This window comes from Chamaea fasciata, unplaced genomic scaffold (genome assembly GCF_029207755.1).
Source record: "Chamaea fasciata isolate MVZ Bird 193981 ecotype frontalis unplaced genomic scaffold, bChaFas1.0.hap1 SCAF_8, whole genome shotgun sequence".
NCBI classification, from domain to species: Eukaryota; Metazoa; Chordata; class Aves; order Passeriformes; family Sylviidae; genus Chamaea; species Chamaea fasciata.
The window spans coordinates 18,951,396-18,978,762 of NW_027094093.1; the positions used below are offsets into that span (position 1 = coordinate 18,951,396).

The following is a 27,367-nucleotide window of genomic DNA, read 5'->3' on the forward strand; positions in this document are numbered from 1 at the left end:
GAAAAACTATATAAATATACTCAGAGATCTTATGTACATTCTGAATATTCAGATGGAAAAAAAAACTCTCTAAAATGCTTTATCAGTATGTTGTGCAAAGTTTCACTGGAAATTGAGTGAAGCAAGTGAAAAATCTGGATTCTTTCAAAATGCAGAAAAAAAGTCCCACAAACCTATTATTAATAAGACTGTTATTAATAATTGCATGAAGTTTGTTAGCTAGTAATAACTAAAAAGAATAATAGCAGCTTAAGAAACCTAAGATAACAGATTCAGTATTTGAACAAAAATATTTTTAATCCAGGATTACTTTAGCATCATATTGTGCCCAGAATAGGAGAGGGCTCCAATAGCATTCAGCTTCAGCTATCCAATTCTCATGCCCCCAACATCTTGCGTGAAAGAGCTGCTACTAAGCCTCAGTGTTAATTTGTCAGCTCACAAATCCGCACAATTGAACCCCTCCAGTACCTACTTGCAATTCCAGACAGCTGTTAGTAGTTCACAGGTCTTCTCAGCACACAAAAGTCAAACAACACTGGTTGTGCACTACACCACAAAGTATTTGTTTAAATATAGTAGGAGGTCCCTGTTCTTACTTATGTTAATACAGAAATACAAACATTACACAAAACTTACTAAACTTTTATGAATAGTATTTCACTTTTTTATTTCACAATATGACTCAGTGAACAGCTGGAGTTGCTGCTGTGTTTACTTCTGAGGCAAGCATCCTGCAGTTCACTTGTAGGTGAAATTTGTTATCCTGTTGAAAATCATGAACAAAATATCCAGACTGGCAAGCCAGGAGTTTATCTAGCGGCATCCTGAAATGTCAATTTTACCAACAATGCAGAGTGTCTAAAATGTTAGCTTGAACAGATGCACCCCACAAGCCTACTGGAGGAAACTGGCACATGCCCCACAGCAATGTCAGAAGAGCTGCTGCAGTTTTCTAGCTGTCCTGCAAGATTATTGCCTCCTTCTTTATGCCAAGGGAAAGGATAGTCCAGACAGTTAAGACCACTTCAGGCAAAGGCAGCAGGGCTAGTTTAATTAGCTGATGAAGATTGCTTCGGATAATTGGCCTAATTTACTGTAATGGATTAGGGTGTACTCACAAGGTGTCTCCTGGCAGCAGAGCTGCAGAAGCTGTAACCTGCTGCAGGGTGGAAGGATTCAAAGTTTCTAGACCTCTAGGAAGCTGCTTATTCCTGTTTTTCATGCCAAGAAGTTTTGCAGTTCACAGGCACAGCCCAACATCTTAGAATGTTTCCATGGCCATACTGGAATGAGAAACCACTAAAGGAACTGGAAGCACTAATTCAAACTGTTTCAACTGTGTCAATGAAGAAAGAAAAAAAAAATGTCATCTGTTATGAAAAAATAAATCTGCCCTCATCACTGTGTGAGAGAAGTTTCACTATTCGTGAATAGCAAAAGGAAACTGTGATTAAGGAAAGCAATTTTGTGCTTTTTGGCACAATAATTTCTAAGTAGGCAAACAGCCCATTAGGCAGTGTTTCTTCTTGTCAGTGCTACAGTTTCTTCAATGGCTTAAGCTCAGAGACTGTTAGCACAGGCTGCCCCAGAAGCACCAGAAATACCCTGGACATCTATGCAGGAACCAAATTTTAGTACAATTGTTCAGTCCAGCTTTCCCACTTCTGACTTATCATCAAGATCTGAACATGTTCAGATCAATAAAAAGCCAAAACCATCCACAGAAAAAAACCAAACTCCAAGTTGCCCAACTTAACCTCAGCCTTACTACTGCTATGAGGAAAGGGCTTTTAACAATTGTTACTATTGATTAATAGATTTGGATACTACAGTAGATGAAAGACGTATGATAGAGCCAAGATAACCTAATCCAGAATTAAAATTTCTAAAAATAATTTAATAGAAAATACAAAAAATCCCACAGGTTCTAAACATTTAAAAATTATTTCACTTCCTCCACATCACAATAGATAGTGGAGAACTGTCAACCTACAAGCTCCAGTTCTGAAAGCTAGACCTGAATCCCATTAGGACCATCAAACATTGTTAATAAATTTCAATGATCCTTATTCAGATTAAATCCTCTGAAGTCTGAACTACCAGAAAAGATACTAAATTATTCCTTTGAGGGAGGACAGACAGGATATTTAAGAACTAACCTCAGGTCTGAGAAGTAATGGATAGCAGAACAGAATCAAGAAACTATATAAAGGCACTTGCTTCCTGCAGATTCATGCTTCTTTCACCAGAAGTGCTTTTGGAATCCTCACAAAGTCTTGGCTGGTTCCCCAGCTGTGAGGTATCTTCCTGAAAATCATGAACCCGAAAACTTGTGCATTTGAAAAAAAATGTGCTTGAGGCACTTTAGAGACTTAAACAGAATGGGTCTGTTTGCTTCCAGCAGCAGGATCCACGTTTAGCAAAGGGTAAAGAATCTGCACACAGGAAACACCTGAGAGACCACAGAACCAATCTTGTGCCCTGCTCATGACATTAAACCTGCACAGGCCCTACACCGCACAACGGGATCTATGGTGAACACCCTGAGGAGAATCAAGTTAGGAGAAATCTGAGATTGCTTAGATTTATATGTTAACTTCCTATTCAAGTATCTATTAAACCTTGATCAAAATAAAAGGGTAAAAGAAAACCCATACAATTGAAGTAACACTGTATCTGAGAATCTACATTGTTTATTTCATCAAGAAGTGCTCCCAAACCTAAAGTACAACATTTTTAAATCTACAACACAAAAATAGAAAATATTCAAAATGCACAGGAACACAAGTCACCTTTAATGTGATTAAAACGTCACATGAGATTTTTTTGCAGTTAAGTGGCAATTAAGGATGTGCTTTACAACACTGTATAGATATCTGCAAGTCTGCTGTACAGGTAGGATCCTCATGCTTGTGCAAGTCGTTCTAGGACTCTTCGGTAATCTGAAACAAGCTGTTGGAAGCTCTCTTCTAACTGTTCACGTTGCAAGTTTAGGTCTATTTGGTTCAACTGATTAGTCATCTCCTCTGGTCTTAGACACCTTCTCATCTTGGCAAGTTCTCTCTGTTTTTTCTAAGCAATCAAACAAACAGTAGTTTGAACACAGCCAGTAATTATCAAGAATATGGTATTTCATTATGGTGTTTCATTAAAGTTTATTCAATTCCAGTATCTAGTTCTTTAAATGCCCCTAATCCCAAGAGAAGCAGTAACCATGTTTGATTAGTACATTTGATCTGTTAAAGGCCCACAGTTTCTGTATTGCTGATGAGCTAGTGAAGGGAGGAATGGTTTCAATTTTTTTTCCTTAACCAAACAGATCAGGTCTAACAGTACACCTACTACTGAAGACATATGGCACGAAAAACTTGACTGTAGAAATCTGTCCAGGATATTTAGTCCTACATTAACATTAATTACACTGGTGTCCCATTACGTGACTGTTTAGCCAATGAATTTTTTTATAACTGACTATCAGAAATTAATTTCAAGCCTTCAGTACACAGAAAAAGTTTCACAAACTCTTAAAAATTATTCAAGTTACCAGGGACTAGTGGTAACCACACTGAAAAGCGGTAGAATTATTTGTAAGCATAAACATATTTGTACAGAAAGATGAGTTGTCCTTGCTCTTGTCACATGAGATTTTTACCTGGTTCTTAAAAACACCTCAAAACACTTCTGTATTTTTTTTACCCAGATATACCTTTATATAGCTGATACCTACTTCTGAACTACTCAGTTCTTCAAGTACTTTCCACTCCTCTGTCTTTTCTAGCTTTGTAAAAGCAGAATATCATTCAACACTTCCATTTTAAAAAAAGTACTAGGTAAGTCTGGTATCTTATCAATAAAACTTTGCAATACCTACGGAATCAATGTATTAAAACAACAACATTTCATCAAATTATTCTATTTCTAACAGTCTCAAAACCAAAGCCCTTTTTGGGTTCTAATTTTACGTTTATCTCACAAAGGAATATATGTTTTCTTTCTGTGACTGATACTGAGAGTCAGGAGGGAGGAGTGGAGACTACAGTAAACTGTAAATGAGTAAGACCAGAAAAATTTTTATAATCTCCCAAAGATTCCACAGATAGGCAAAGTTCAGTTCAGAAAAGGAGGTTCTGTACTCTAGTCCCGACAGGCATTCAGGAACATTTCTGGCCAATAATCAAGAAATCTTTCCTTGTTGAAAGGATGTGAAAAGCAGCAGAGATGTTCCAATTTTAGCTTCACATCAGCTCTATGCAGTCAAAATGAGTAAGGTACTTAAAACATATGATGAGCTGCCCAAATGAAAATAGAGATGAGTACCTTTCGGCCAAGCTTCTGTCAGTAGAACAACCAAAACCCTATTCTAGAATTAATTCAAAGTCCGCCTAACAGGAGTGTCTGTTTAGATTATAAACAGTAGTTCTGAAAAAAAGCGTGTCAGCTTTTAAATGCCCACTACAATTGATCCTGTAGTATGAGGCCATCTTTAAGTTCCAGATTCCTGCTAAAAAGCAAACTCTTTGCATCTTTCAGATAATCAGTTGTTTCAATATCCATTTCTCCCCCAAATATACTACAAGCATATCCAGGCACACAAGATTTTGAAAACTGCCATCAGTAACATTTTACCTGGGCAGCTTCAAAAGGATTCTTTGGGAGCAAGTTGTTGGGCTGGGCAGAAAAGCAAATTCAAGTAGCAAACAAAGTTTTACAATTATGAAAAGCAGTGTAGCAATGGTATTTACTTCCAAGAGGGATGACATGAAGACGTGATCGAGGACATAAGTTTAGCAGCACAATCCACTAATAAAAAGCAGAGTTTGTCAGAAATGGAGAAGCCACAGTGAAACTGAAATTTCACAAGCTGCTCACCCTTCAACTACCTTGGAGTGAAGCCCTGTTAACCAATATACCAATATCTTTTATTTCCTGTATTAATACTACTTATACATACAGCAACACATCCTGCTGCATCAGTCACCCCAATCTAGTGATGCCACCTGCATAAAGGTCTCAGTATCTTTAGGAACCACCTCCTTGCTAATGTAACAACTCCAAGGGGAATAAAGCTATTACATGTTTTTCCCCTGAGGTTTCTGCATATAGTGTTTTTCACTGCTACTGTTAGCCAGGAAATAATTCTAAGATGGAATACCATTTTTATTAAACTAAGGTAGCGTCAACTTAGAATTATTCTACATCTGTACAGCGCTGTTCAAAGGAAGCTATCAGTTTATGTAATAAAATGGCACCAGTATTAGAGTATGCAGTAATATTCCTGATTATATGTTAATAAAGTCTGATTCCCCCCCCCCCCCCCCCCCCCCCCAATTACCCTCTCTGTATTAAAAGCTAGTTTCATTACATCTTTGAAGACTTTTTGAAAACAGCACTGTGACTAAAATTTACTGGAAATTTTTTAAAATGAGTGTATGAGTAAGCTATTTACTAGGTAGAATTACCATAAACAAGATGACTATTTCAGAACATGAAATTTAAAATCAGGGAAAAGAGGTGTTGGCTGCTGTAAGGATTCTTTGGAATCCATACTGAAATAACAAAAAAACTAAAAATGCAATGTTCTAAAGTAGCAATATTGCATATTTAGCAATACATAATCCATTTCATTATCTATGCACTTATTGTGTGCAAAGACTGAAGTGGAAACACCTGCCAGAAGCACTAGTATTGAAGCTGCTTATGAACTTCTGGATTTCGCCTGCAGGACCTCAGTGATAAGTGAGTGAATTGAAACCATGTAACAGTCATGAAAAACAGTTGCTAAAAAATCACCTTATTTACAGTGGACATTGAGTGAAATTCAACAAATGACACAAGACACTTGTGAAAGAGTGTGTTTTGATTAAGGTCCTGGCACTCAGCATGACACAAAATTATCACCAGATCAGATAGGTATTTAATACAATGCTGGCCTCTCATTTCTACTAACAGCCCCTGTAAGCCCAACATGACTACAAGCAGTGTTTTGCCATCTTGCTGTAACAGGGTAAATGCTGCTTTAGGAAGCTTTTCAAGCTGATCAAGGTACTCCTTGTGCTCTGTGTACCTCTATATAGAAGATTTCAGTTTGCTAGGCAAGTACTTAATTGACAACAGTAGCTAACATGCTAGTTACAGCAATAAACCTAGATTTATTTGTGGCCTTTTTGACTCTTACTACAAAGACTGATGCCATTAGCAACTAAAATACAACTTTTTAAATCCATATCTCAAAGGGTCAGTTTATGTAACACAGACCAACCACATTGAAAATCCAGGATACATAAATGATAGGAACTAAGAGAATTACTTGGTACTATGTTTAATACTTGCTTGAATTTTACTGCTGGTATTATTTTATATTCCATCTGCATGGACTTGTACTATGTTGATGTGACTTGATTACTTCTAGCAAGCTGTTTTCTTAAGACTTAGCAAACAATTAGAACAGGAATCTAAGCTGCATGTAGTCTGCAGTGTAAACTTTACCTCTCTTCAAATGTCCGGCTTGTCTATTTAAGGTATGTTTTTAACCTCTTCCACGAAACTGACCATTTCCCCTGCTTAAACCTACCTGGGCGTAATGCCCCTTGTAGCTAGATAGCATAAGTTTAATAGTAACCTCCTGCTGGAACTGGACAGGAAACAGTCAGGAGCCAAGCACAGGATCTTCAGTGCTGCTGTGTACGAATGTCCCCTGCATCTGTAGCTATGTCAGCTGAACACTGCACAGCTAATAGTAGTTGATTGGCAACATAATTGGCATCAACTACACTTATGGAAATTAAAGTAAAATCAAGTATAATTAGCCTTGAAATAAATATTAAATGATACTTAAGTCATATACACCTTATAGGGCCCAATCAGTCTTCTTTTAACATCCAACCGATAGCTTCTGGACTGTTCTGCATCACCCATATTTGTTGCACGCAATCGGAGAATTTCATAAACTCGTCTTGTGTGTTGCTAATGAACAGAAAGGAGAATAAAAACCACATCTGAATAAAGAGGTCACTCAACAGAACACCACGTGGAGAAATACTGAAATGTTAGAGTAATTCCGCATCCTATCAGAAGACAGGGGCATGGATAAACCTGTCCTCCTATCTGGTGGGTTCAGTGAATCAACTTTTTTTTTTTTTTTTTTTACTTCAAAACCATTTTCTTCCACGCACCCAGTGTCTCATCTTTCAAGTGTTGCCCCAGCTGTAGAGGTGCTTCAAGGACTCTGCTGGACTAAGTGGACAGCAGAAAGCCCAGAAGCCAGAGTCCAAAAACACTTCTAAGAACAAGGACTGGAACTAGAGTGACATTAAGCAATACCAAGCAGTAGCCACCTTACTAATTTTAACAATCCACATACACCTACTACCCTCCACTAGGCCCCCTGAAAGTTCTAAATATGAACATGAAACAAGAATATTTAAAGTTTCCTATTTGCTAGGGAAGAATATTAATCAGCAAATGGAAAAACTGAAGTGCTCTTGCTATCGGGATCACAAAATACAACATCTGGGGAGAAAATTATGTTGCTACAATATTAATATTAACTTGCATCAGTATGAAAACAGAATTTAAGACCAAGGTTTTTTTTCTGAACAGCAGAACAAAAAAAAAGTTGTTTGTTTGCTAAACTACCACATTTATATACTGCTAAAAAACCAAGTGAAACTTATTTCTCCTTTCAGATTTAAAATATAGAAGGCCGCAGATGCAGTTTCCTTATATAAGCGATACCATTTTCATGAACAGATCTGATTATGGCTTCACACTGCCCACCCCTCAAGGTTTAAAGTCTTCAGTACAGCACATTCAAATATGTTTTTAATTAAGCAACTCTACTATTTCACTACCATACTCAAAAATGAGCATAATAACTTACGATTACGAGCAAATTTAATTGTTCAATTTAACTCTTTTAGTTCTTCAAGTGTTTAGAGTTGCATTAGTAAGTTGTTTGCCACTCTAGCATTCTGCATTCCCAAAACAACACTTATTTGCACAAATATTCTTGAAAGAAATCAAACCCATGTCATTACAGTAGAATTTGTAGGTTAAAAAGGCATTTATCTAAAACCATGAGCCATGTATCTCCTGACACACCCTTAAGAACTGTCAAAATTAGCCAGTGTGTAAATTCCATGTCTCTAAGTTTAAATTGTATTGTACTTGTTTGATAAGAATATGTCCAACTGCAACTGTACCGATTTAATACCTTATTTATTTTCAATTTTTGTTGAGCTTCCGTCACCATTTCTTGACTGAAACCTTGCATTAACTTTACTGGGGAAAAGCAAAGTAAATCTTGACAGAGCTTTACAAGAACAAAGTCTCTAAGCTTCACATAGTTCTCAGATGGATCTTCAGCTAGAAAGAATAAAAAAAGCTTATCAGCATTATTTGTTTCCTCATCTCTGGTATGTAATTACAAAGAACTATGGAAAACAAAAGCACATGCAGTACTCATCAGTATATAAACAACTGTGCTCAATTTTTAGCACCGTTATCAAAGGTTTTGATGTTTGACAGTAGACATCAAACAGGTCACAGAAAGAGAAACTTTTAATACTTTGTGTATGCAGTGCTGTACATATTCTACATATGTATTATGAAACTGACTTGTTTAAACCCATTTAACTCCTCAGAAAAAAGTCTAGCCTAAGAACCTTTTTTCTTGTATCTTTCATCTATTCTATATTTGACAGTGGTAGGACTACTAAAACACAAACAAATGGGAAGATGTGGGAAAAGATTGGTGAAAATATCCTATTGTATACAAGTAAACTAGCTGAAGACATGTATTGAGTAGGTGTTAGTCTTTGTTAGCAGGGAAGGCAGGAAAAGGTACAAGAACCCAAAGGACAAGATTATCCAAACTTAAAAAGGCTGAAAGGACCTAAACAAAACCTGATCACATCAAGTTACTTCCATTTCACTCAAAAAGACAGCTATACATGCATCAGTATCAAAACTTTTGCTTTAGAAAAAAACACTGAAATTGAGAACTAGCCTCAGTTAAGATCAATATGAGCCCATATGCAACAATTTAATGCAGAAGGAAAATATATACAACATTGTGAATATATTTCTTTTTTCCTTGCTTTAGACAAGCTCACTACAAACAAGTAGCGGGGCCATGCTTCCCATTTAACACTCATTTTTCTGGGAGCTAGCACTGTGGAGTTTATTGCTAACCAGCTTACATTCCAGGTGTGTTTTCCTTTAGTTTTGAGGTACGCCGCAAGCAGTTAAAATTTGCAGTTTTAGGATGATCCAAAGCAAAACAAAGCTACCAAGAAGGACTGGGACAGAAGCTTTTGGTATGCAGTGTATGTGGCACCACGCAACTAACAATTTATTTTTCTGGGTTGTGTTAAAATGTATTGTACATGAGTGGCTTAATTTTGTATGGCAAGCCTTATAGCACTTATTCTGCAAAAGAGATTGGAGAAGTGCACTAAAGTAAATAGATTCATTCTTTTGCACTCAGATTAGTTAAAAGAAAAATGAGGCAGTTTCTGTCCAGTAAGCACTATCAGCATACATTTTGCTTGTGTCAGGATGACAAGGTATAAGCAGAACAAAATATATGCTGCAAACGTGAAACTCAGAATTTTAATTAGTAAATCATAAGCTTTTCCAAAGAAATTAATTAGATCTTCATTTCCTCTTTACAGAAAGGTTAAAGGCTTTATTTCACACTTTTAGATGATATGTAACTAAATATCCTGCCATATCAAGACTGTCCAAGCCCAATGCCCCCCTCAAAAAGGACAAGAAATACTTCTCTAAGAGTTGGAATTTTCATAAAATGAATGCCATGTAGAATACTGAAAGCTTTCTTCTGCTTCATTCCACAAAAACATGGAACCCTGTTTTAGTGCACATTTACTGCTTGCTATAACCCTGCACTTAAGGCATTGAGCCATGAACATGTCATAGGATTTATGCAGTAGCATGTTAAGACTTTGTTCATCCTCAATTATAAAAGCATGGTTTGTACTACGAAAAGGAAAAAGTAAATGCATGATGCACATGAGTTCCTGTTGCCTAAACTAAGTTATATTTCTTAGGTTCCCACTAACTGGATTGAAATTATGAGGTGGGTTATTTTGTTATGATGATCCAGCAACAAATGCATTATGAAAGCAAGTGGTCTATTGCGTTTTAATTAGAATGGAGAATTATTTATAACCAAGATGGGACTACACATAGAACTGAATGCTCAACGCGTTTGAACTGCATTTCTTCCTTGAAACCACAGGACTGGTGTCATGCCTGTGGCAATTTTTAATGTTAGTTTTGCTACGCACATGGACCCTTTATTTGCCATTTCCATAATATTTTGTTTTTAGGTATTTGTGCACACACATCCAGTATCATGGATACTTTCAGCCAGTGAATGTGCTCCTAGAGCACAAATCTTCTACAAACTCTTACTGTCTGCAAAATTTCAGCTTGCACACTAATATTAATATGCTGTTTTAGTGTCCCCCCTCAAGTTCGAGTTTTGGCTAATAGGAGTAAGTTGGACAAGGAATTTGACAAAGCTTGATGTCTTGGCAAACTCAGCTGTGTATCTCACAATAAAATAGTTAATTAGCTGGTAATCCGTTCATGCTAGGGATTGAATTTTCCTGGTGTGCTGTTCTCTGAGTTAAGTATTTAAGAAGCTACACCATTTACACTCTTGTAAACCAGCAGAGTACTATTAATTCTGAACTGAGCAGAAGCTAAATCTTTAAAAGGCTTTAAATTCAGACAAATGAAGATAACTTTTATCTTATGGGCTAACAACCTGTGAAAGTTCCTTATTAAAAATATAACACAAACCTGTTATATCAAGTACCGTAGGAGATGACATATAGTATCTATGAACTGTTTCAAGCAGCTGAGCACCATGGCCTTCTCCTTGGAATGGTGGCAAGATCAGCATCTGGCTACAGACAAAGGAATGCATTTTCAGTTCAAATAAAATCATTTGGAAACATAACGTGAAGTCTTAAGAACAAAATCGTATTTCATTTTAGATTAAGGTATGTGCAATCTTTATGTTAAAATGTAATTTTTAACAGAATCCTAAAATTGTTAAATATTCAAAACTTGCTTGAGATTCCCTCTGCTTCAAGAAGGAAACAATGAAATAAATCAGTGCATAGACAGTTAATAATGGGGATTTTTTTAAACAAATCAACACTATTATAAACAAGTATTGGGAACTTCAGCAGTTCCCTCTTCTGAAATAAAAGGCAAGGCACGAGTTACACCACCAATTACCTTACACGTGGCCGGGTTTTGTCTGGGTACACATAGTAATTATAGACTGTCATGTAGCCTACGGTCGCAAAGAGCGTAGCTCCATCCTTATTATACTTCTCAAATCTGCAGATAAAACAGAAAGCCAAGCAGGTCAATTACAGTTGCGCTCCCATGCAGTGTCCATTTTCTTTTCCATTCTCCAACTGAATTTTCAGTGTCAGCAAGCTACTCTGTGAGGGCCCAATGGGTACACCTGCTATGTTCTGAATGTACAATTCACTTAATTGGTGTGCAGCAACTTGGATAAATCAGACCTCTTTACAGCACTTCAGTGCACTTGCCTATTATAAAGATGAATAGGTGGCAAGTAAAAGAAAACACAGGCAAAGCTCATTTTACTGTTTAAGCCTACATTCAGGGCTCTAACGGACAACAGCATTTAATTCAGCTCTATTCTCAAGCTTTCCCGAAGCATAATGGAGGAAAACTCAAGCCTCATAAACAATGTTTTTTCTTTCCTGGGAAAAATATCATTATACTGCTCCAATAATTGGCCAGCCACAATTAAAATGCAGGCTTTGTGGAGGTAATAAGGTCCACTGTTGCTTTAGAACTGTACTTACACTAGAAAGTAGTTCCATCTTTCATCATCTACATCAATAAAGCTAGCAGTTTCAATAAACCACATCAAGAACGTCTGAAGCCTTTCATGATATTCTCGAAAGCCTGGACATGTCATGTCAGCCTAGGGAAAAAGCCAGGAGAAGTCAGGTGAAACCTATCACAGATGCAAGAGGAAAACCTATGCAAAACCTAATTAAATTCTCTGATATAAAAAAAGCATGTTACTAATTAATAAATAGGTAAAATTATAGTATCTATACACTACAGTTGAATCACTACAGGAGGTGCATCTCTGCAAAATAAAATTGAATTTGGTCGCTCAAACGCAGATGCTTAACTTTACTTTTCATACCTTGTATATCTGATATGTTATATCTTCACCAGCTTCCTCATTATGGATAGAATATGTGTGTAGCAGCATTCCAAAGGGCTTGAAGTTGACCTCCTTCTCCAGCAGAGACACAAAGTCATCTGTGTTTGTGCAAAAACCAGGCGGAATGATTTCTCTAATTTTACTTTCAACATCATCTGCCTGAAGATTACAAAATGGGAAAGGATCAGTGGAAGATTAGAAAAAGACAGCATTGATGTCAGTGTTGTGTTCAAGAAATGAATGTATGAGATATAGTCATTTCTATCTCTACCAGTGTCATCACTGTATCCACCAGTAATTAAAAAACAAAGAGGAGAGAAAAAAAAAAGAAAAAGCAAGTATTCTTGTTCATTAGTGATCTTCCAGCAAGTAAAGGAGCTCATGAGATCAGAAATGTCACAATCCAGCCTTTCTAAGCATCAAAAAGCTCTTGGTTACAGCCTAAGTTCACAAACATTTTTATGTTTAGAGATTGTTATATTTGTTCAAGCTTGACTAAGAGCGTTGGTAGCTATTTTGTAAGCACAGCATGTTCAGAAGCCAAGACTTTCCAGACAGCAATTCACCAAGACTATGCTATGCTACACAGCCTTGCAGAACTCAGGTTCCCAAACAAGCAGCTTACAAGAGGTATTAGGTGATGCAGAACTAAGTGGAGAAAAAGGGACAAAGATCAAAAACGGTAGCTCCCAAATAGGAAAGTGACAGCTAGCACACTCTGGCATTCTTATGGCCCCCTGCTTGAAATGCCTGTCTATAGAATCAGCTGCAAAACACAGTACAAACTCAGACAACCACATCCTGCATTCTAATAAAAGAAAGTTTTGAAAACAAAGTTTGACATAAAATAGTACAACTTATGAATACTGTCAGCAAATCTGACCTGTAGTCTAACATACTGTAGAAGACAAAATATTCTGACACCAAAATTTAATTCAGAGATTATTCTTTTCAGATACCCAAAGTTAGAGACTATCAGCTGAGCAGACTTCATAATCCTTTTCAGACCCCCAAAAGACCACTTGATTGAATACATTTACTACTTCTTTTTAACCATGAATATTTGATGAAGCTTCACAATAACGTATTACTGCTTCTCACCAGGCAATAAAACTTAATGAATTGGTCTCAACTTAACAAAACCATACTCCTCAATACAACTCCTAAAAGCCTGACATTACATTCAACAAAATGAGCTTACATTCAATTCAAACTTTCCTCTGGACAATGAATCCAGGTTTTTACTTAATGGAGTTTGCCGTGAGTTCAGCTGTAATGTTTGTATTGTATCTATTTCCACAAGGGCGGACACAAGAACACTTTGTGTTAACTTACTAAGCAGCTCTTTCACACCGTTTACATGCATGATGGGTATTAGTTCAAAACCAAGACCCTTGCTACTTAGCATTCAAAACAGGGAAATTAAGATGCTTAGAACAAAATACACTACAAAAGGCTAATACAACATGCTACTAATTCCTGTCCTTTCAACCATGGGCCCTTAAGCAGAAGCAATGCACCTGCAAATGAATAGCACTTTATCATTCAGTTACATTTTTAGTGTAGAGAAAGACAGACTTAGTTCAGCACAAACAAGTTTTATTCTTAATGGTTTGGTACTACCAACATTTATATTTATATTTGGAGAGAGAGCTATTAAGCAGTTAAAATACAGCTCTACAATACCTGGTATAAGAACTCAGTAAAAACATGTACAATCTTTACACTCATTTCATTTTCAAAACAAAGATAATTTGTTGGCGCCTTCAGTATTCATCATAAACCGATATTAGCTAAAATACGTTTTCCTTACACTTACTAAGGGCATTACACAAAACCAGCCACTTCTTCAGAATCATTGCATTACATAAAAAAATGTATTTATATGGAACACAATTAAAAAATGCCTTTTTAAAAAATTGTGCAAATGTACTGTTTACACAGATCTTACGTCTGCTCTACTGACAGAGCTGTAAGAAACCACAATTAAGAAGCTGTTGCGATTTGCATTTTATATAGCTGAATTAGCATGCAAAAATAATCTAGAATTAAAACAGTCTTTCCAAGCAACAGTACAGTAACTCAGACTATGGAGACAAAATCTAAAAAGGGTGAATATACAGTAGGAAGTACTATCTACATAATGTTTAAGTAATTTTGCTTCTCCTCGCATTTGTAAGTTTCTTCATTAGTGGCGAGAAGGAAGCCTAACTGTGACCTGCTCAAAGCCTGTAAGGTAGCAGATCCATCACTGGCTGCCACCAGAGAAAAGTCTTGTTTTCAGTACAGCAGAAAGAATTAAAATATGACAGAGGCTTAGCAAATACAGCACTAGATAATGCTTCTTGATTCTATAGGACTACAACATATTTTCACCTATTGCCTCCTAAAAATTCTCTCCCCTTGGAATGGGGTCTGACACAAGAAAATAGAGTCTTCAATTACTTTTAGGGTTAACAGGATCTCTCCTTCTTACAGAGCAAATCCCAGAATCCTCAGTTTGAGCAGTGGCAGAAGTTTAAGCCATGCAATTTTCAGTTAATAAGACCTAAAATACTGGAATCTCGGCATATCAACCACATAAAAAAAGGAATTTATTTCATTAAAACCTGTACTTTTTAATGGAAACATTCATTACTCAGCATATCTTTTTCAAACGCTTCTCTTTGAGGTGCCCACAATCCAAGGAGGTACCAAAATGTGTTTACTGCCTTCCCTTGTGCATTTCTTTGACATTGGTGAGAAGCCGATTATTTTATCAGAGCAAGACACCCATATCTTACCAACTGGAATGGATGCACACAAGTTTCTCTTCAGAAAAACAATCCTGTTGGCTACTACAGCAACGTTTAACAGAGGCAAAGTCACTTACAAGGAAGCACGCAAAAACCTAAATTAAGCCAGCCAAGAGTTGTTAAGCCTACAGTTCATGGAAGTGCTGCCTGTAATGTTTTACCTTCACAATCAGAATCATGTGAGGTGGTGACAGGGAATTTGGTATAGGCTGGTAACTACACTTGATTTGTAGTAGGACTGCTGAAGTGTGTAATGTCTCTTTGTACATCACATTTGACTCTGGGTAATTTTAATTTAGAAATTATTATTGTACCAATAGGCAGCTATGATATTTGCATACCATGTAGATGCTGTTTCAAAGTTACAATTTAAAATAACTATAGAAGCACATCTGAGAGGTGAATTTCTCTAAAAATTGTATGCACGTATTTCAGAGGGGAGCAATGGAGTGATCAGCAGTATTACATTACAAAAGCACCAAATATTGAAACAATACTTTTTAATTAACTTTTGTATAAAGCAAATGCATACACTAAATGCAAAGCAAGATACAAAGTTTAGTAAAATACTTTACCCCTATCCCATCATAAAATGCAGATGAAAAGGAAGATACTGGAACAGCCACAAATCTCAAAGCAGCAAGCAATTCAGAGGTCATTGCTATTAATATTTACACTAGAAGAAAGCAGCTTCTCTTCAGTTATTTGAAAGAATTAACTCCATTCAAGGGATAAATTCTGTCTCCTTTCACTAAATGAAGTGCCAGCTTCTGTTCAAAACATGATCATCCTTTGCTGAGGCTTCCCCAATAATATAATCTCCTTAAAGATGAACCTAAACCATGTTACGATGCATAAGTATGACTGGAGTTCTGCCTTTTGACATTTCAGGGTTGTATCTCTTCTTCATGTTCAAAAAGATCTTGGACAAAAAAAATCAGTGGTATTAGGATGAATACTTCTGTCAGTCCCTAGTAGGAATAGCAGTAGCTGCTTTAGCAATAATGAACCCAAACTTAATATTACAAAATAAAACCACCTGTTGTTGATTGAACTTGTATGGGTATTTGGATAAAAATCCTCAGCTGTGAATAACTTTGTGGAGCACTAACACCAACGTGCTTGTAACCAGTTATGGTAAAGGCAGAAACCGCTGTCCTCTCCTTAATGCCATCTATTCACAACACATGATTATCTGTCACCTGTGGTGGATAGTCTGTATCTTAGTATAATTATTGTCAAGGAGGAGAGATCATCAAATAGTTAACTTAGAAAAAGAAATGTTAATATGCATTGAAATCAACATCCTGCTGTAATGACAGCTTATGTTCTAACCTCTGCAGATGCATTCTCGTAGGGTGGTTAAACTGAGGGCAAATACAAATGCAGAAAAAGACTGACTACAGTCGTATCTTTCTTCTACGTATGTTTAGATATAGCAATATAAGCAGCTTTTGTGAATGTACAGTGCAAGTAACACTAAGGGAAGCACAGGGTAAGCAACCACATTCTTCCCCTTCAGTCAAGGCATGTAAATCCTCTGGAAAGCATGCAGAAGTGCTGCTCAAAAAGATCTTTTTTGCCCCCATCTCAGTCCCTAAAGAAATTGGAGGAATAATTCAGTATAGGAAACAGGGCTTGAAAAAAGTAACCATTTTGAGCAATCAAAGAAGTTGCAGTGTGCATAGGGCAAGACAGACCTTGTTTAGACCTCCAGAGAAGTAAATTGGGTTTTCCATTTGTACAGAAAATAGATGAAGCAAAAAGGTTTTCTTCCTTATTTCCAAAGAATCCTTCATTAGATTGAAGAGCATGACCTTTCACTCCTAAGACATGTTGCTCTAGCCTCCAAAGTATTTCAGACATGTCCAGAAACTTAACTGTTGAACTGAGTACATTAATATATATATATTAATTATATATAATACACCTTCAAAACTAGGAAGGACAAATCTTTAAAATCATGTATTTCTCCTGTTACAATAGGCCTTTAAAATCTTTAAAATCAATGTATTTCTCCTGTTACAATAGGCCTTTCCTTGAAATTATTTAAATAAACTCCAAGGAATTTCAAAGTAGTAACTTAAATGCAGACTGAAGTCATATTTGGAGAACAGATGGACAGTAGGAGAGAAAGGAAAAAGAAAGCTATTCTGTAAGTATTCTATAAGCCTGGAATTTCTGCAGGAAAAAAGAAACAACCAAACAAAAACCCTGTAGGTAATCGTATTATCACATTCCTTTATGAAAGATATAAAGCATACATGATACCCATGCAGTTTATAATCTCTTTTCTGCCTTACTTGTTCCCCAGGTTTTAGAGAGAGACAGTCAAGTGTACCATCTCATGAAGTTCTTACAGAAACCTTCTTTTCCTTCTCACTGATTCTCTCCACCATAAACCCACCAATGACAGTCCTCCTCCTGGTCACAGTTACTATGAAAATACAGACTTGCTAAGTTGAAGTCTATTTTGTGGAACTGGCTTTGGCATCAGCACTTCAAATCTGACTGTGTTGTTCGACACAATTCTGATTTGATTGTACTGTCATCAGGCAATGGGAAATCTACAGATGAAGTTCAAAGCTTTTTATTGGCTTAGCAAATGGAAGCTTTGCTCGTTCCTTTGTAATTTAAACCATGTTTAGGTGGGCAATTACCAAACCTAGAACTCGTGTCCATACCAAAGTAAGCCTTGTCAATATTATGTCCACGCCAGAAGCAGAGTTGCACTCACCTCCACACAGTCAAACTTGTCATTGACTTTCGAAGTGTACTCGATGCGGAAGAGCGTTGACAGGTTTCCAGCGATGTAATACAAGAGGATCTTGAGTCCCTTGTAGCCAAAAGCAACTTCACTGAGAAAGGAGGAAACAACAACCAGGAACTCGATACATAACAAAACATTCACATCACAGTGGTTTCATTTCACGGGACACTCGTGTAATCTTTCCCAGGAAGGTAAAGTCAGCTTCCTAACAGGAAAAGGGAATCCAATTGGATGTGCACTACCTAGACAGAGAGAATGCCTGACACTGTTGCTGTAATTTTGCTCCTCTAGTGGAAATGTTCTCAACTCAGTAAGGCAGTGCCTGTGTCCTTACTGTGACAGCTCAGAAAGAATACCTGAAACAGTTAATACTGTGTTCATGCTTCTTCAACAGCTTTAACTCATTAACAGTTTTTTACATTCATTGACTGCAAACATTTCTTAAAAATTACTTTGTAGTGTAGTACAATATTTTGGAACAAACGACTTCAATCTATAGAGGACAAAGCACAGATAACCAGGTGTAGCAATTTGTGGAGTTTTTAGTTGATGGTTCCTATTTAGTTCTCCAATTTAACCAGAAATTAGTACAGGTAAAAGAAGTATAGAATACAAAAGACTTTTTTACACTTTGAAAATACACGTTGCCTGAACACAAACTCTATAACCTTATGAAGAACGGAGACTTTTTTTCTGAAAAAAAATGTGCAGAAAATAGTAATCTTCACCAAGAAACAGGCCAATTTTTTTTTTTTTTTGTTAAAGCATAGCTAAAACTTTTTTTACTGTGATTTTTCTTTTATGGCAGTACATTCATAGTTCAAAATTTGAAATGTAAGTGCCAGAAGAAGAATTTGCTTGTTAATTAAACTTGCAGACTGGAGATTTCTCTGATTACTAAAACTATAATTATTGTCAACGATAGCTGCAGTAGATGTCTAGTAGTGTAACTAACTTATTAGATTTAATGTAGGTAGTTCACTCTAATTGGAGTACTTAGCATGCTTTCAAAAGGAAACTGAAATTAAGAAACACAACTACTTAAAGAAGTCCACAGAAACATGCAGCTGGATTTTCCTGAGGGGGTTTTCTGTGGGTTTTTTTTTGTTTGGTTGGTTTTTATCTATGGCCAGATTGTTGAACATCACTCCACTGAAAACAGTAAATGACACTTCAGCACTAATTAATTCAGCATACTCAAAATAAGAGAAACAACACTTTTTTACCTACACTTCAGGGAAGACTTTGATACCAGCATTCTCCTGGAGAAACTGGCAGCTCATGGCCTGAACAGGTGTACTCTGCATTGTCTGGATGGCCATGGCCAAAGGGTGGCCATCCAGACAATGGGGAATGGAGTTAAATGCACCAGACAGCGTTCCCCTGTGGTGTTCCCCAAGGCTCAGTGCTGGGGACAGTCCTACTTAATCTCTTTACGAGTGATCTGAACGCTTTCTAAGTCAGACTGCAGTCAACACCAGGCTGGACATGGGTCACAAGTGACAGACCTGGGGAAGAAGAGCTGGAAAAGGAGCTGGGAGTGCTGGTTGACAATTGACTGCACATGAGTGGGTCAGCATGTGCCCAGCTGGTCACAAAGGCCAGAGGCATCCTGGCCTGTATCAGCAAATATCAGCAAAATCAGGGCAGTTCTTCTTCCCCTGCACTCAGTATTAGCGACATTTCTTGGTTTTTAATGATTTGGAAACAACTTTGCCGTTCGGGGCCTATTAATTTGAATCTGGAAACTTTAACTTACTCATCTCCAAACACTTGATGGCTGTACTCTGGATTAAATGTTGTGTTCTCATCCTCCAAATCCTCAGGAAAGCGAACTGAGAAAAAAAATAAGAGCATGACCAACTCACCACCTTCCACTTGTTTATCCAGACTCCCTGCTAGCTGTTCATGCAGGTGCCCACTAGAGTCAGACAACTTTAGTTAAGAAACTATGTGAAGGTGGCATACAAATGAAATCAAGGCATCCTATGCATGCATGTTATTTGAATGCTAGATGCATGTTACTTGATCTGAGAATATCAAATCAGGAATCAGACTAGAACTGAGAAATTGACACAGATGTATACATGTATGTATTTCATTGGAAGGCACTAGAATACTTCAGTATCACTTGTATAATATTTAAAAGGTGGTATTACCTAGCTTCAGCTGAATTGCTTCATTCGTATTACACTTGTATTCAGCCAGCTTCTTCTCCATAGCAGTAAGTCCTGAAAGAAAAAGGTTTTCTTAAGAGTTAAGAGATGTCCAACCTCTCTGTCACTATTACTCAAAAAAATACATTAGAAAAAGGATCATAAACAAGAACTAATACACAACACAAAACCACTGAACAAGAAAGATTGAAAAAGCTACTACATGCCACAACACATCAATACAGAGGATAAAGAAATATATCTCATCCACCTTCCTGAAACTAGAAAATATACAAGTACCCCTTTTTATTTTCTGAGAGTTAGTCATCGCTATTAAGTATTCTAAGTTACTAATGATTAAATATATATTTAATGATGTCAGTAAGAAAATAAGAATTCACTACAACATGTTATTTAAGTAACATGTGTCAGGACACTTTAAGTGTTTGCATTCAGTCATTCTCATAAACAGCTGCTAATGAACTACAGTGGCACGTACACCACTAGCAATTATTTAGCCAGCACTACTCTTCCAGAGCGGATGTGGAAGAAAAATGCAAATAAACTGTATTCAATCTGATTTCCAAAGCCTAATCCAGGACAGAAGACATGTTTCACTTCAGGTATGTTCCAAATGCTTTATAAACATAGCTCCCCTTCATTTCAGAAGTACCAGAAGTTCTACATCTTCAGGCAGCAGGCTTTAAGTAAACACGTCTTCGGGTTTTTAATTCCCTGCCCACCGCCAGCAAACTCGTGGCCACGGATACGGAGATACATTCTGGTTTAACACTACCAGACCGCGGCGGCCGTACGCCCGAAGACAGGCAGGAGCAGGACCATGGGAGCCGGTGGCAGAGGCAGCCACGCTTCCCCCCCTCACACCCCATTCCCCGTCCGCCCGCATCCGCCGGCCCCGAGCTCACGCTCCCCCGCCCCGCGCCCCGGTCACGGCGCTCCCCCCGGGCCCCCCGCCCGCTCCCGGAGCGGCGGGGCCGGGACTCACCCGCCATGTCCGAGTCCCCGCGCACAGCGAATCAACCCGCGCGCCCGCCCGCCGGAAATGAGGACGGGCGCACACGCGCTTCCGCTTCCGCCCGCCGAAACCCGGCGGGGAGCCAATGGCCGCCCCGCACGGCGCGCTCCGCCCTTGCGCATGCCCAACGCCGCCTCGAGCCTCGAGCCGGCTCGCGGGGCCGGCCCCGCCTCGCCCCCCCAGAACGCGGGCCGGGCGGCGCGCGTGCGCAGCGGCGCTCGCGCCTGTCACGTGCGGCGGCGCGGCTCGGCTCGGCGCGCGCGGCTGGCGTCGCGGGCCCGGTGCCGCCCCGAGCGCGGGGCCAGCGAGCGCCCCCGGGTGCGGCAGCGACCTCCGCGGGCCGCGTCCGCCCCCGCTCCTTCGTCACGCACAGACCTCGTTTCTCATTGCTGCAGTTAGCCTTTGGCCGAACAAACAACCGCAGCTTTGTCATTAGTAGAAAAAACAAAACGCTCTGTGCTGAACCCTTGCTGCAGCCACTGCGGGAAGGACCACGGGGATTTTTTGCCATTTTCTTTCAAAGGACTGGATTTTGATGTACCTTGGTATTCTAGGTGCTGGTTTGGACTGGCGTAGAATTACTTTTCGCAGTGGCTTGTGTGGGGATCGTGAGTTCGATCTTTGAGGGTCCCTTCCAACTCAGCTTATTCTGTGATTCTGTGATTTGTGCTGAACACTGGGTGGATAATACAGAGATGGTTTTATTATTGCTGAGCAGGGCTTATACAGAGCCAAGGCATTTGCTGCTTTTTGTGCTGCCATGCTGGTAAGAATGTTGGGGCTGAATGAAAGCTTGGGAAGGGACACAGCTGGGACAGGTGTTCCCAAGAGCCAAAGGGATATTTTTGACCAGAGGGCATGATGCTCCGTATATAAAGTGGGGAGAAGAAGAAAGAAGGGAGAGGATGTTTGGGGTAATGATGATTGTCTTCCCAAGTAACTGCTGGAGGTGATGAAGCCCTGCCCTACTGCAGATGGCTGAACACCTTTCTGCATGTGGGAAGCAATGAATTAATTCCTTATTTTGCTTTGCTTATATGCGTGGCTTTTGCGTTTCCTATTAAACTGTATCTCAACCCACGATTTTTCTACTTGCTACTCTTCCAATTCTCTCACCAGTCCTGTTGGTGGGGAACAAGTGACTGTGTGGGGCTTGGCTGCTGGCTAGGGTTAAACCACGACACTCTGCAGCTAGCATATATATACATGGATTTGCTGAACAAGATGCTTACCAAATAGGCATATTTCTAGCAAAACTGTTCCTGCTGTCAGCTGGGACATAGGCATATATGTAGTATACGAACTCTAGGATATATGCAGAAAGTTTTTGTTGACGTGTAATAACTAAAAGAAGTTGTTTTCCAGAGAAAAGTTGTATGACACTCAAGTGAGTCATTGTTTCATGACCATGATTATAAACTACCAGCTACTGTATTGTAGTTTAATGTCTCACTATGTTATTTGAGGAGTACCAGAATCTGCCCTTTTTAATGTTTTCCAGTGGCATCTAATGAAAGACACTTTGTTGGGCCCTTAAAATAGCACAGCAAGACAAAATATGCAGTATCATTTAAGTCAGGTTTTATAAGCACTGCTTGAACTGTTGAAACAAAGTATAAACTTACCCTTTCTTAAGGCTGTGACCTTCATGCTTTTCATTTTGAAGTGTAAAGCATATGTGTGGTCTGCTGATAAAAGATTATAAGACCCTGTCAGAAGTTACTGAGTTCCAGCCAGATTTTGGGCCTCTGGTTCTATGTTTGAAATATGGAACTACAGCCGATTTGCAGCCAAGCTGCCCGAACATCAGTCTATGAACGGTTTCGGCGCTTGAAACCAACAGGTACACCCCTGCTGACGCTCAGGGGCACGGCTGCATCTGTTACGCCAGAAATGAGATTCAGCAGCATTTAAAAAGGCTCCGTTTTGCGCTGTGGAGGTGCCACCAGCAGCCCCCGGCCCAGGCCGCACACCCGGTGCCGTGGCGGGGCGGAGGCGGCCGGCGCTCGGGGCCGGGGCGGGGCCGGGGCGGGGCGGGGGCGGGGCGGGGCCGGGGCGGGGCCGGGGCGGGGCAGGGCGCTCACCCCCAGCGCTGCGCTGAGGCGGCGGCTGCTGCGGCGGCGCGGCGGGCGGGCGGCTCCTCCTCCTCCTCCTCCTCCTCGGCGGGCGCAGCATGGCGGTCAAGGTGACTCTCCTACCCGCCGCTGGTGGCGGGAGGAGTCGGGCGGATCCTGCGCGGGGCCGGGGGCAGGCGGGGGGAGGCGGCCGCCGCCGCCGCCGCGGGATTCCCGCGGGGGCCGGGGAACGGCGCCGCCGGGCGCGATGATGGCGGGGCGGCCCCGGGGGAGCGGCAGCGCAGCCCGCGCTGCCCCCGCCCGCCGGAGTGCCCCGGGGGGCGCGGGCCGGGGTCCCCGGGGCGGCGGCGGCGGTGCTGGGTGTCCTGTGGGGCCGGGGCTCGGCGGCGCTCGCAGGCAGCCCGGTGCTGACAGCTGTCACCGGCGCGGAGCCCGGTGCCGTCCCGCGGCAGCGCGGCGCGGTCATGGCTGAGGCTGGGCCTGTCGGGCTGACAGGGCACCCCGTATTGCCTTTGGCCGGCGGGCGGGTTTGTCTGCGCTCTGACAGTAGCCCGGCTAAGCATTAATTTGCTTGTGTTTACAGGTGCATTCAACCAAAAGAGCGGATCCTGCTGAACTACGAAATATTTTTTTGCAGGTAAAAAGAGCTAATGTTGTTTGAGTGTCAGACTTCTGCGTTTTGCAGTTCCAGCAGTTTGCCACGGCATCAAACGCATGTCGTGCTGGTGGGACACTTAAAAGTTCACTTTGCAGGCACTGTGTATTGAAGAGGCTGTCAGGCATTGAGGAGAAACTGCTGCTGGCACAAATTGTGATAACCATTTCCAAATTATAATATTAAATAACTTCCTGAAGTAATTTCTAATTCTCTATAAAGCAAATAATTGTAACAAAGTACTGTTGTTGTTTTTTTTTTTTTTAAATACACCTTTATAGAATTCAAAAACATTCTTCTTCCATGGCTGTATGTTTTGTCCTTGGGATTTATACGTCTTCTTACAAATGTTTGGGCCACTGGCAATGTTTTTAGAACTTGAAATTGATTTGTCAAGATTTATATATTTTGTAATATTGTCCCTTGCAGGCCCTGAGAATTGACTTATATAAATAATAGTTTGAAGGTTTCTTCACTCCTGTAGTTTCAGTAAAGCATGATCAGAAAGGAAAGTGCAGTCAATCCTAAAACTTTGATGCTAAGGTTTGAATCGGGCATATGGAATGTGAGGAACAAGAGCTGTGTTTTAGGTCCATAATAGGGCCTAAATAGGATATTTCAAAATGACTAGCATATCTTTTTTTCTGCCAATATTGAGTGTTAGACAGTATATTTAAGAAGCTTTTCACTATTTAAAAATTAAGAGTATAAAATTAGAGCTAGTACTGTGAATAATAAAACCTATTATTTAACTAGTTATACCTATCTTCTGATTCTGCTATACCATCTGACAATTTCCATAAATGATGAGTAGTCAGAGAGACTTTTTTGCCTGAGAGAGAGGAGTTATATCCCAGCCATAATTTTGGTGGCCTTTTCTTTTGCTTACTGGATTACACTGTAACGTTGCTGGAGTGCCAAAACTTAGAATGCTGGCATCAAACTCTGGAAGCTCAACATGTAGTTTCTAGTATAAAATACTCCAGCACAGGTTCATTTTTGATTGACAGGGCATTCAGCTTTTGTGGATAAAGATTACAGTAGAGTATGTTAATAAAATTAGCAACATCAAAATATAACTTTTAAAACATATATTAATACAGTATAAAAATGTGATTCTACAACATCTTTTCCCAACTTCTTGCAAGATACTTTTGCACATTTGAATGAGAAAAAGTTAAATGAGGTGTCAAAACACTCTAATCAATTGTAAAAGTGAACTCTGTGTGATTCTTGACATCCAGTCAGTAGAAGTTCTTGCTTCTGGAAATAAACAGTTGAAGTTCTTGATAGTAGTCATACAGAGAACAGTGGAGAGGAAGAACATTGTACCACTAGATGTTGACATTTTCTTCCTGACAGTATTAGTTTTATTGACCTAAAAAGCAGTCTGTTTTTTAAAATTGACTTTTTGGTCTTCCCCAAAGAATGTCTATCTTGTTTTCTTCAGAGAAGCGTGCAAGGGAAGTTGTGGATTGTTTGGTGCTCTGAGGAATGAAAAATAGGACAGCTCTCCTCTCTCCCTTTGAGTATCTGAGATTTTGCAGTAAAAAAAAGAAGTACAGAAAAAGAGTTTGTATTTCTTCTGCATTCTGTTGACTTTGAAATTGTGTTTTTGTTTGATGCTTAGAAATTGAACTTAGTTGCAGGCTTTAAATCAAAAGAGAATCATTCTTTTCAAGACTAAGTTGCAGAAAGTCTTGTTATGAAATATTGCAAGTGTTTAGGGGTCAGATATGTTATACTCTTTGCTGAGAGTACTGGCCTCTTCTGTGAGCTTCAGCTAAAGGTCGTGCATTCCTTCCTAAATTTGGCTTCCCTTGGAAATGGTTAGAAGGGAAGATGTGAGCTCTAGGCCTCATCACCATCCACCTTAATCATAGAGCCTACTTAAATTTCCTTCTCTTCATGCTTGTCTTCTAGTGTTATACCTGCCTCTCACTGTGCAGTTTATGTTGTATCTTAAAGGATATTTGGTTTATACCTTTCTCTTCAGAATTTCTGAAGGGTGCTATCTGCTTCTTCTAACTGTTTTAAACTGTAAAAAGACGAAATTTGACTTGCATTGAAAAGATGTGCTGTTTCTCTTAATCCTGTAACTGTGAAATGCAGGCATTGAAATGTCATGTCTGTGCACCATAGAATAAGTTACCTCTTAGGTGTTTGCTAACCACAGGCTTCAGAAACAACCATAAAAGAACCAATTTTGTAACAAATTATCACAGAAGGATAAAAGAGTTGAGTGGAAAAACAGTTACCAGATTTCTTAGCGAATCTTCATTATTTTTCTTAGACAAGACACAGTCAGCATTTGGAAAATATTGTTGAATTATTCCCTGCCCGTTAAATTCTGGTGTAACCTGTTCAAGCAAGGTGGAGAAGGAAACAAAAAGAGATTTCCAAAGCATTGTTTCTGAAAGTGTGGTGATACCTAGCATCAGCTTGTAAACTAGAGTAGGGGGTTTGTATGTTTGTCTTATGTGAGGATGTTTTAAAAAAAAGTCTCATGGAAATTCATCAAGTGCTTACCTGAGGCAATCTGCAAATGTATACTAAAATTTTGTGTTATAAAGTAACAGAGTTCAAGACTGAGAAGAACACAAATTTAATTGATGTGTTATGTTTTATATTCAAATTAGGTTATAATTTAAAATTGGGCTAAAAGATTCTTGACGTAAGTTATCTGGTGCAAACACAGGACTAATATATGAACATGCTTAGCTACTTTGTCGGGCCCTAATTTATTGACTAGCTGCCAAACTCTTCCAAAATGCCATGACCTTCTCATATGGAGCTCAATGTATCTGTCAGTTAATTATTTTTGTCTCAAATTTTTTTAAACAAAACTTCCTCCAAACAGTTTTTATAGTGGAAGGTATTATTATAAATTATTATCTGTGATAAACTCAGGTAAATTGGTGTCTTGAGAAAAAAAGGTGGTGTTTAGGTTTTGACTGTCTTCAGTATGCACTCTACTGTCACGCAGTTGCCTTCAGTGATTCTTGAAGATATGTTCCATGCTCTGCATGTTTGAAGGGTCTTCATACATAACATTTTCTTTGGATTTCATGTCTTGCAGCAGAATTGTGCTTCGTAAGGCATTTTTCAGTCACTTGTGTGTACACCTGAGAGGAGAACCTTTCAGAGTTGATTCAAGGAAGCCACAGTTTCGTTATGCTGTCGTATTGGCAGTAGTGCTGAATTAAGGGATTCCTGTCCACTGCTTTGTGTTCCTTTTTTTAGTGGAAATACTCTATTTTAATTCTCCCTAAATTCAGTAATCTGGTTTAAAGTCCAGTCTTGCAAACAGCTGTCATCCCAGCTGTAGAGTGGAAGAGGAAGAGCTGATGAGGTGATGTGAGGAGCTGATATTGTAGAAGAGATACATGAGATGCTGAAGCAAGCACTGTGTGTGTAAATTTATCCTTAAAAACATTAGTTTCAGGATAAAAATTATTCTGAACATTTATTTCTCACAGAAAGAGAAAAGAAATAATTTATGTTTTCCAAAATTAATATATTAAGATCAGGAACAATTTTTCAGAAGATATCTGCCACTAGAAATTGTAAGAAAATTTACGTGCTGTGTTTTCAGTGTAGCTACAAATGGAACGCTATAGCATG

The 27,367-nt window shown here is 39.2% G+C and overlaps 2 protein-coding genes across 3 annotated transcripts in view; one reads left to right on the top strand and one right to left on the bottom strand.

The window, feature by feature from the left end:
• Positions 1-2,680: 2,680 nt before the first annotated feature.
• Positions 2,681-21,046, bottom strand: HAT1 (histone acetyltransferase 1). Its single transcript, XM_066189942.1, has 11 exons — positions 20,984-21,046; positions 19,981-20,052; positions 19,581-19,656; positions 17,789-17,909; positions 12,236-12,415; positions 11,883-12,004; positions 11,278-11,382; positions 10,834-10,940; positions 8,216-8,367; positions 6,850-6,966; positions 2,681-3,075 (listed from the first exon to the last, which is right to left on the bottom strand). Exons 1-11 carry the CDS (start codon positions 20,988-20,990, stop codon positions 2,908-2,910), a joined length of 1,227 nt encoding a protein of 408 aa, XP_066046039.1. The 5' UTR covers positions 20,991-21,046; the 3' UTR covers positions 2,681-2,907.
• A 2,072-nt stretch (positions 21,047-23,118) lies between these two features.
• The window catches only part of SLC25A12 (solute carrier family 25 member 12), a 46,552-nt gene continuing 42,303 nt past the window's right edge, over positions 23,119-27,367 (top strand). Inside the window, exons 1-2 of one of the 2 annotated variants that reach the window (XM_066189944.1) lie at positions 23,119-23,198; positions 23,672-23,725. In XM_066189944.1, coding sequence (XP_066046041.1) covers positions 23,187-23,198; positions 23,672-23,725 — 66 coding nt within the window. In that variant the 5' untranslated portion in view covers positions 23,119-23,186. The remainder of the gene's footprint in view (positions 23,199-23,671; positions 23,726-27,367) is intronic. The other variant, XM_066189943.1, reaches the window with a different exon arrangement.

What these genes read in the sequence shown, in the direction of transcription:
- HAT1 (XM_066189942.1), bottom strand. An exon ending in TAACATATCAGATATACAAG is followed by an intron (nt 12,005 to 12,235) that starts GTATGAAAAGTA and finishes CTTTTTCCCTAG; the next exon opens with GCTGACATGACATGTCCAGG. An exon ending in AGATGGAACTACTTTCTAGT is followed by an intron (nt 11,383 to 11,882) that starts GTAAGTACAGTT and finishes TTTTATCTGCAG; the next exon opens with ATTTGAGAAGTATAATAAGG.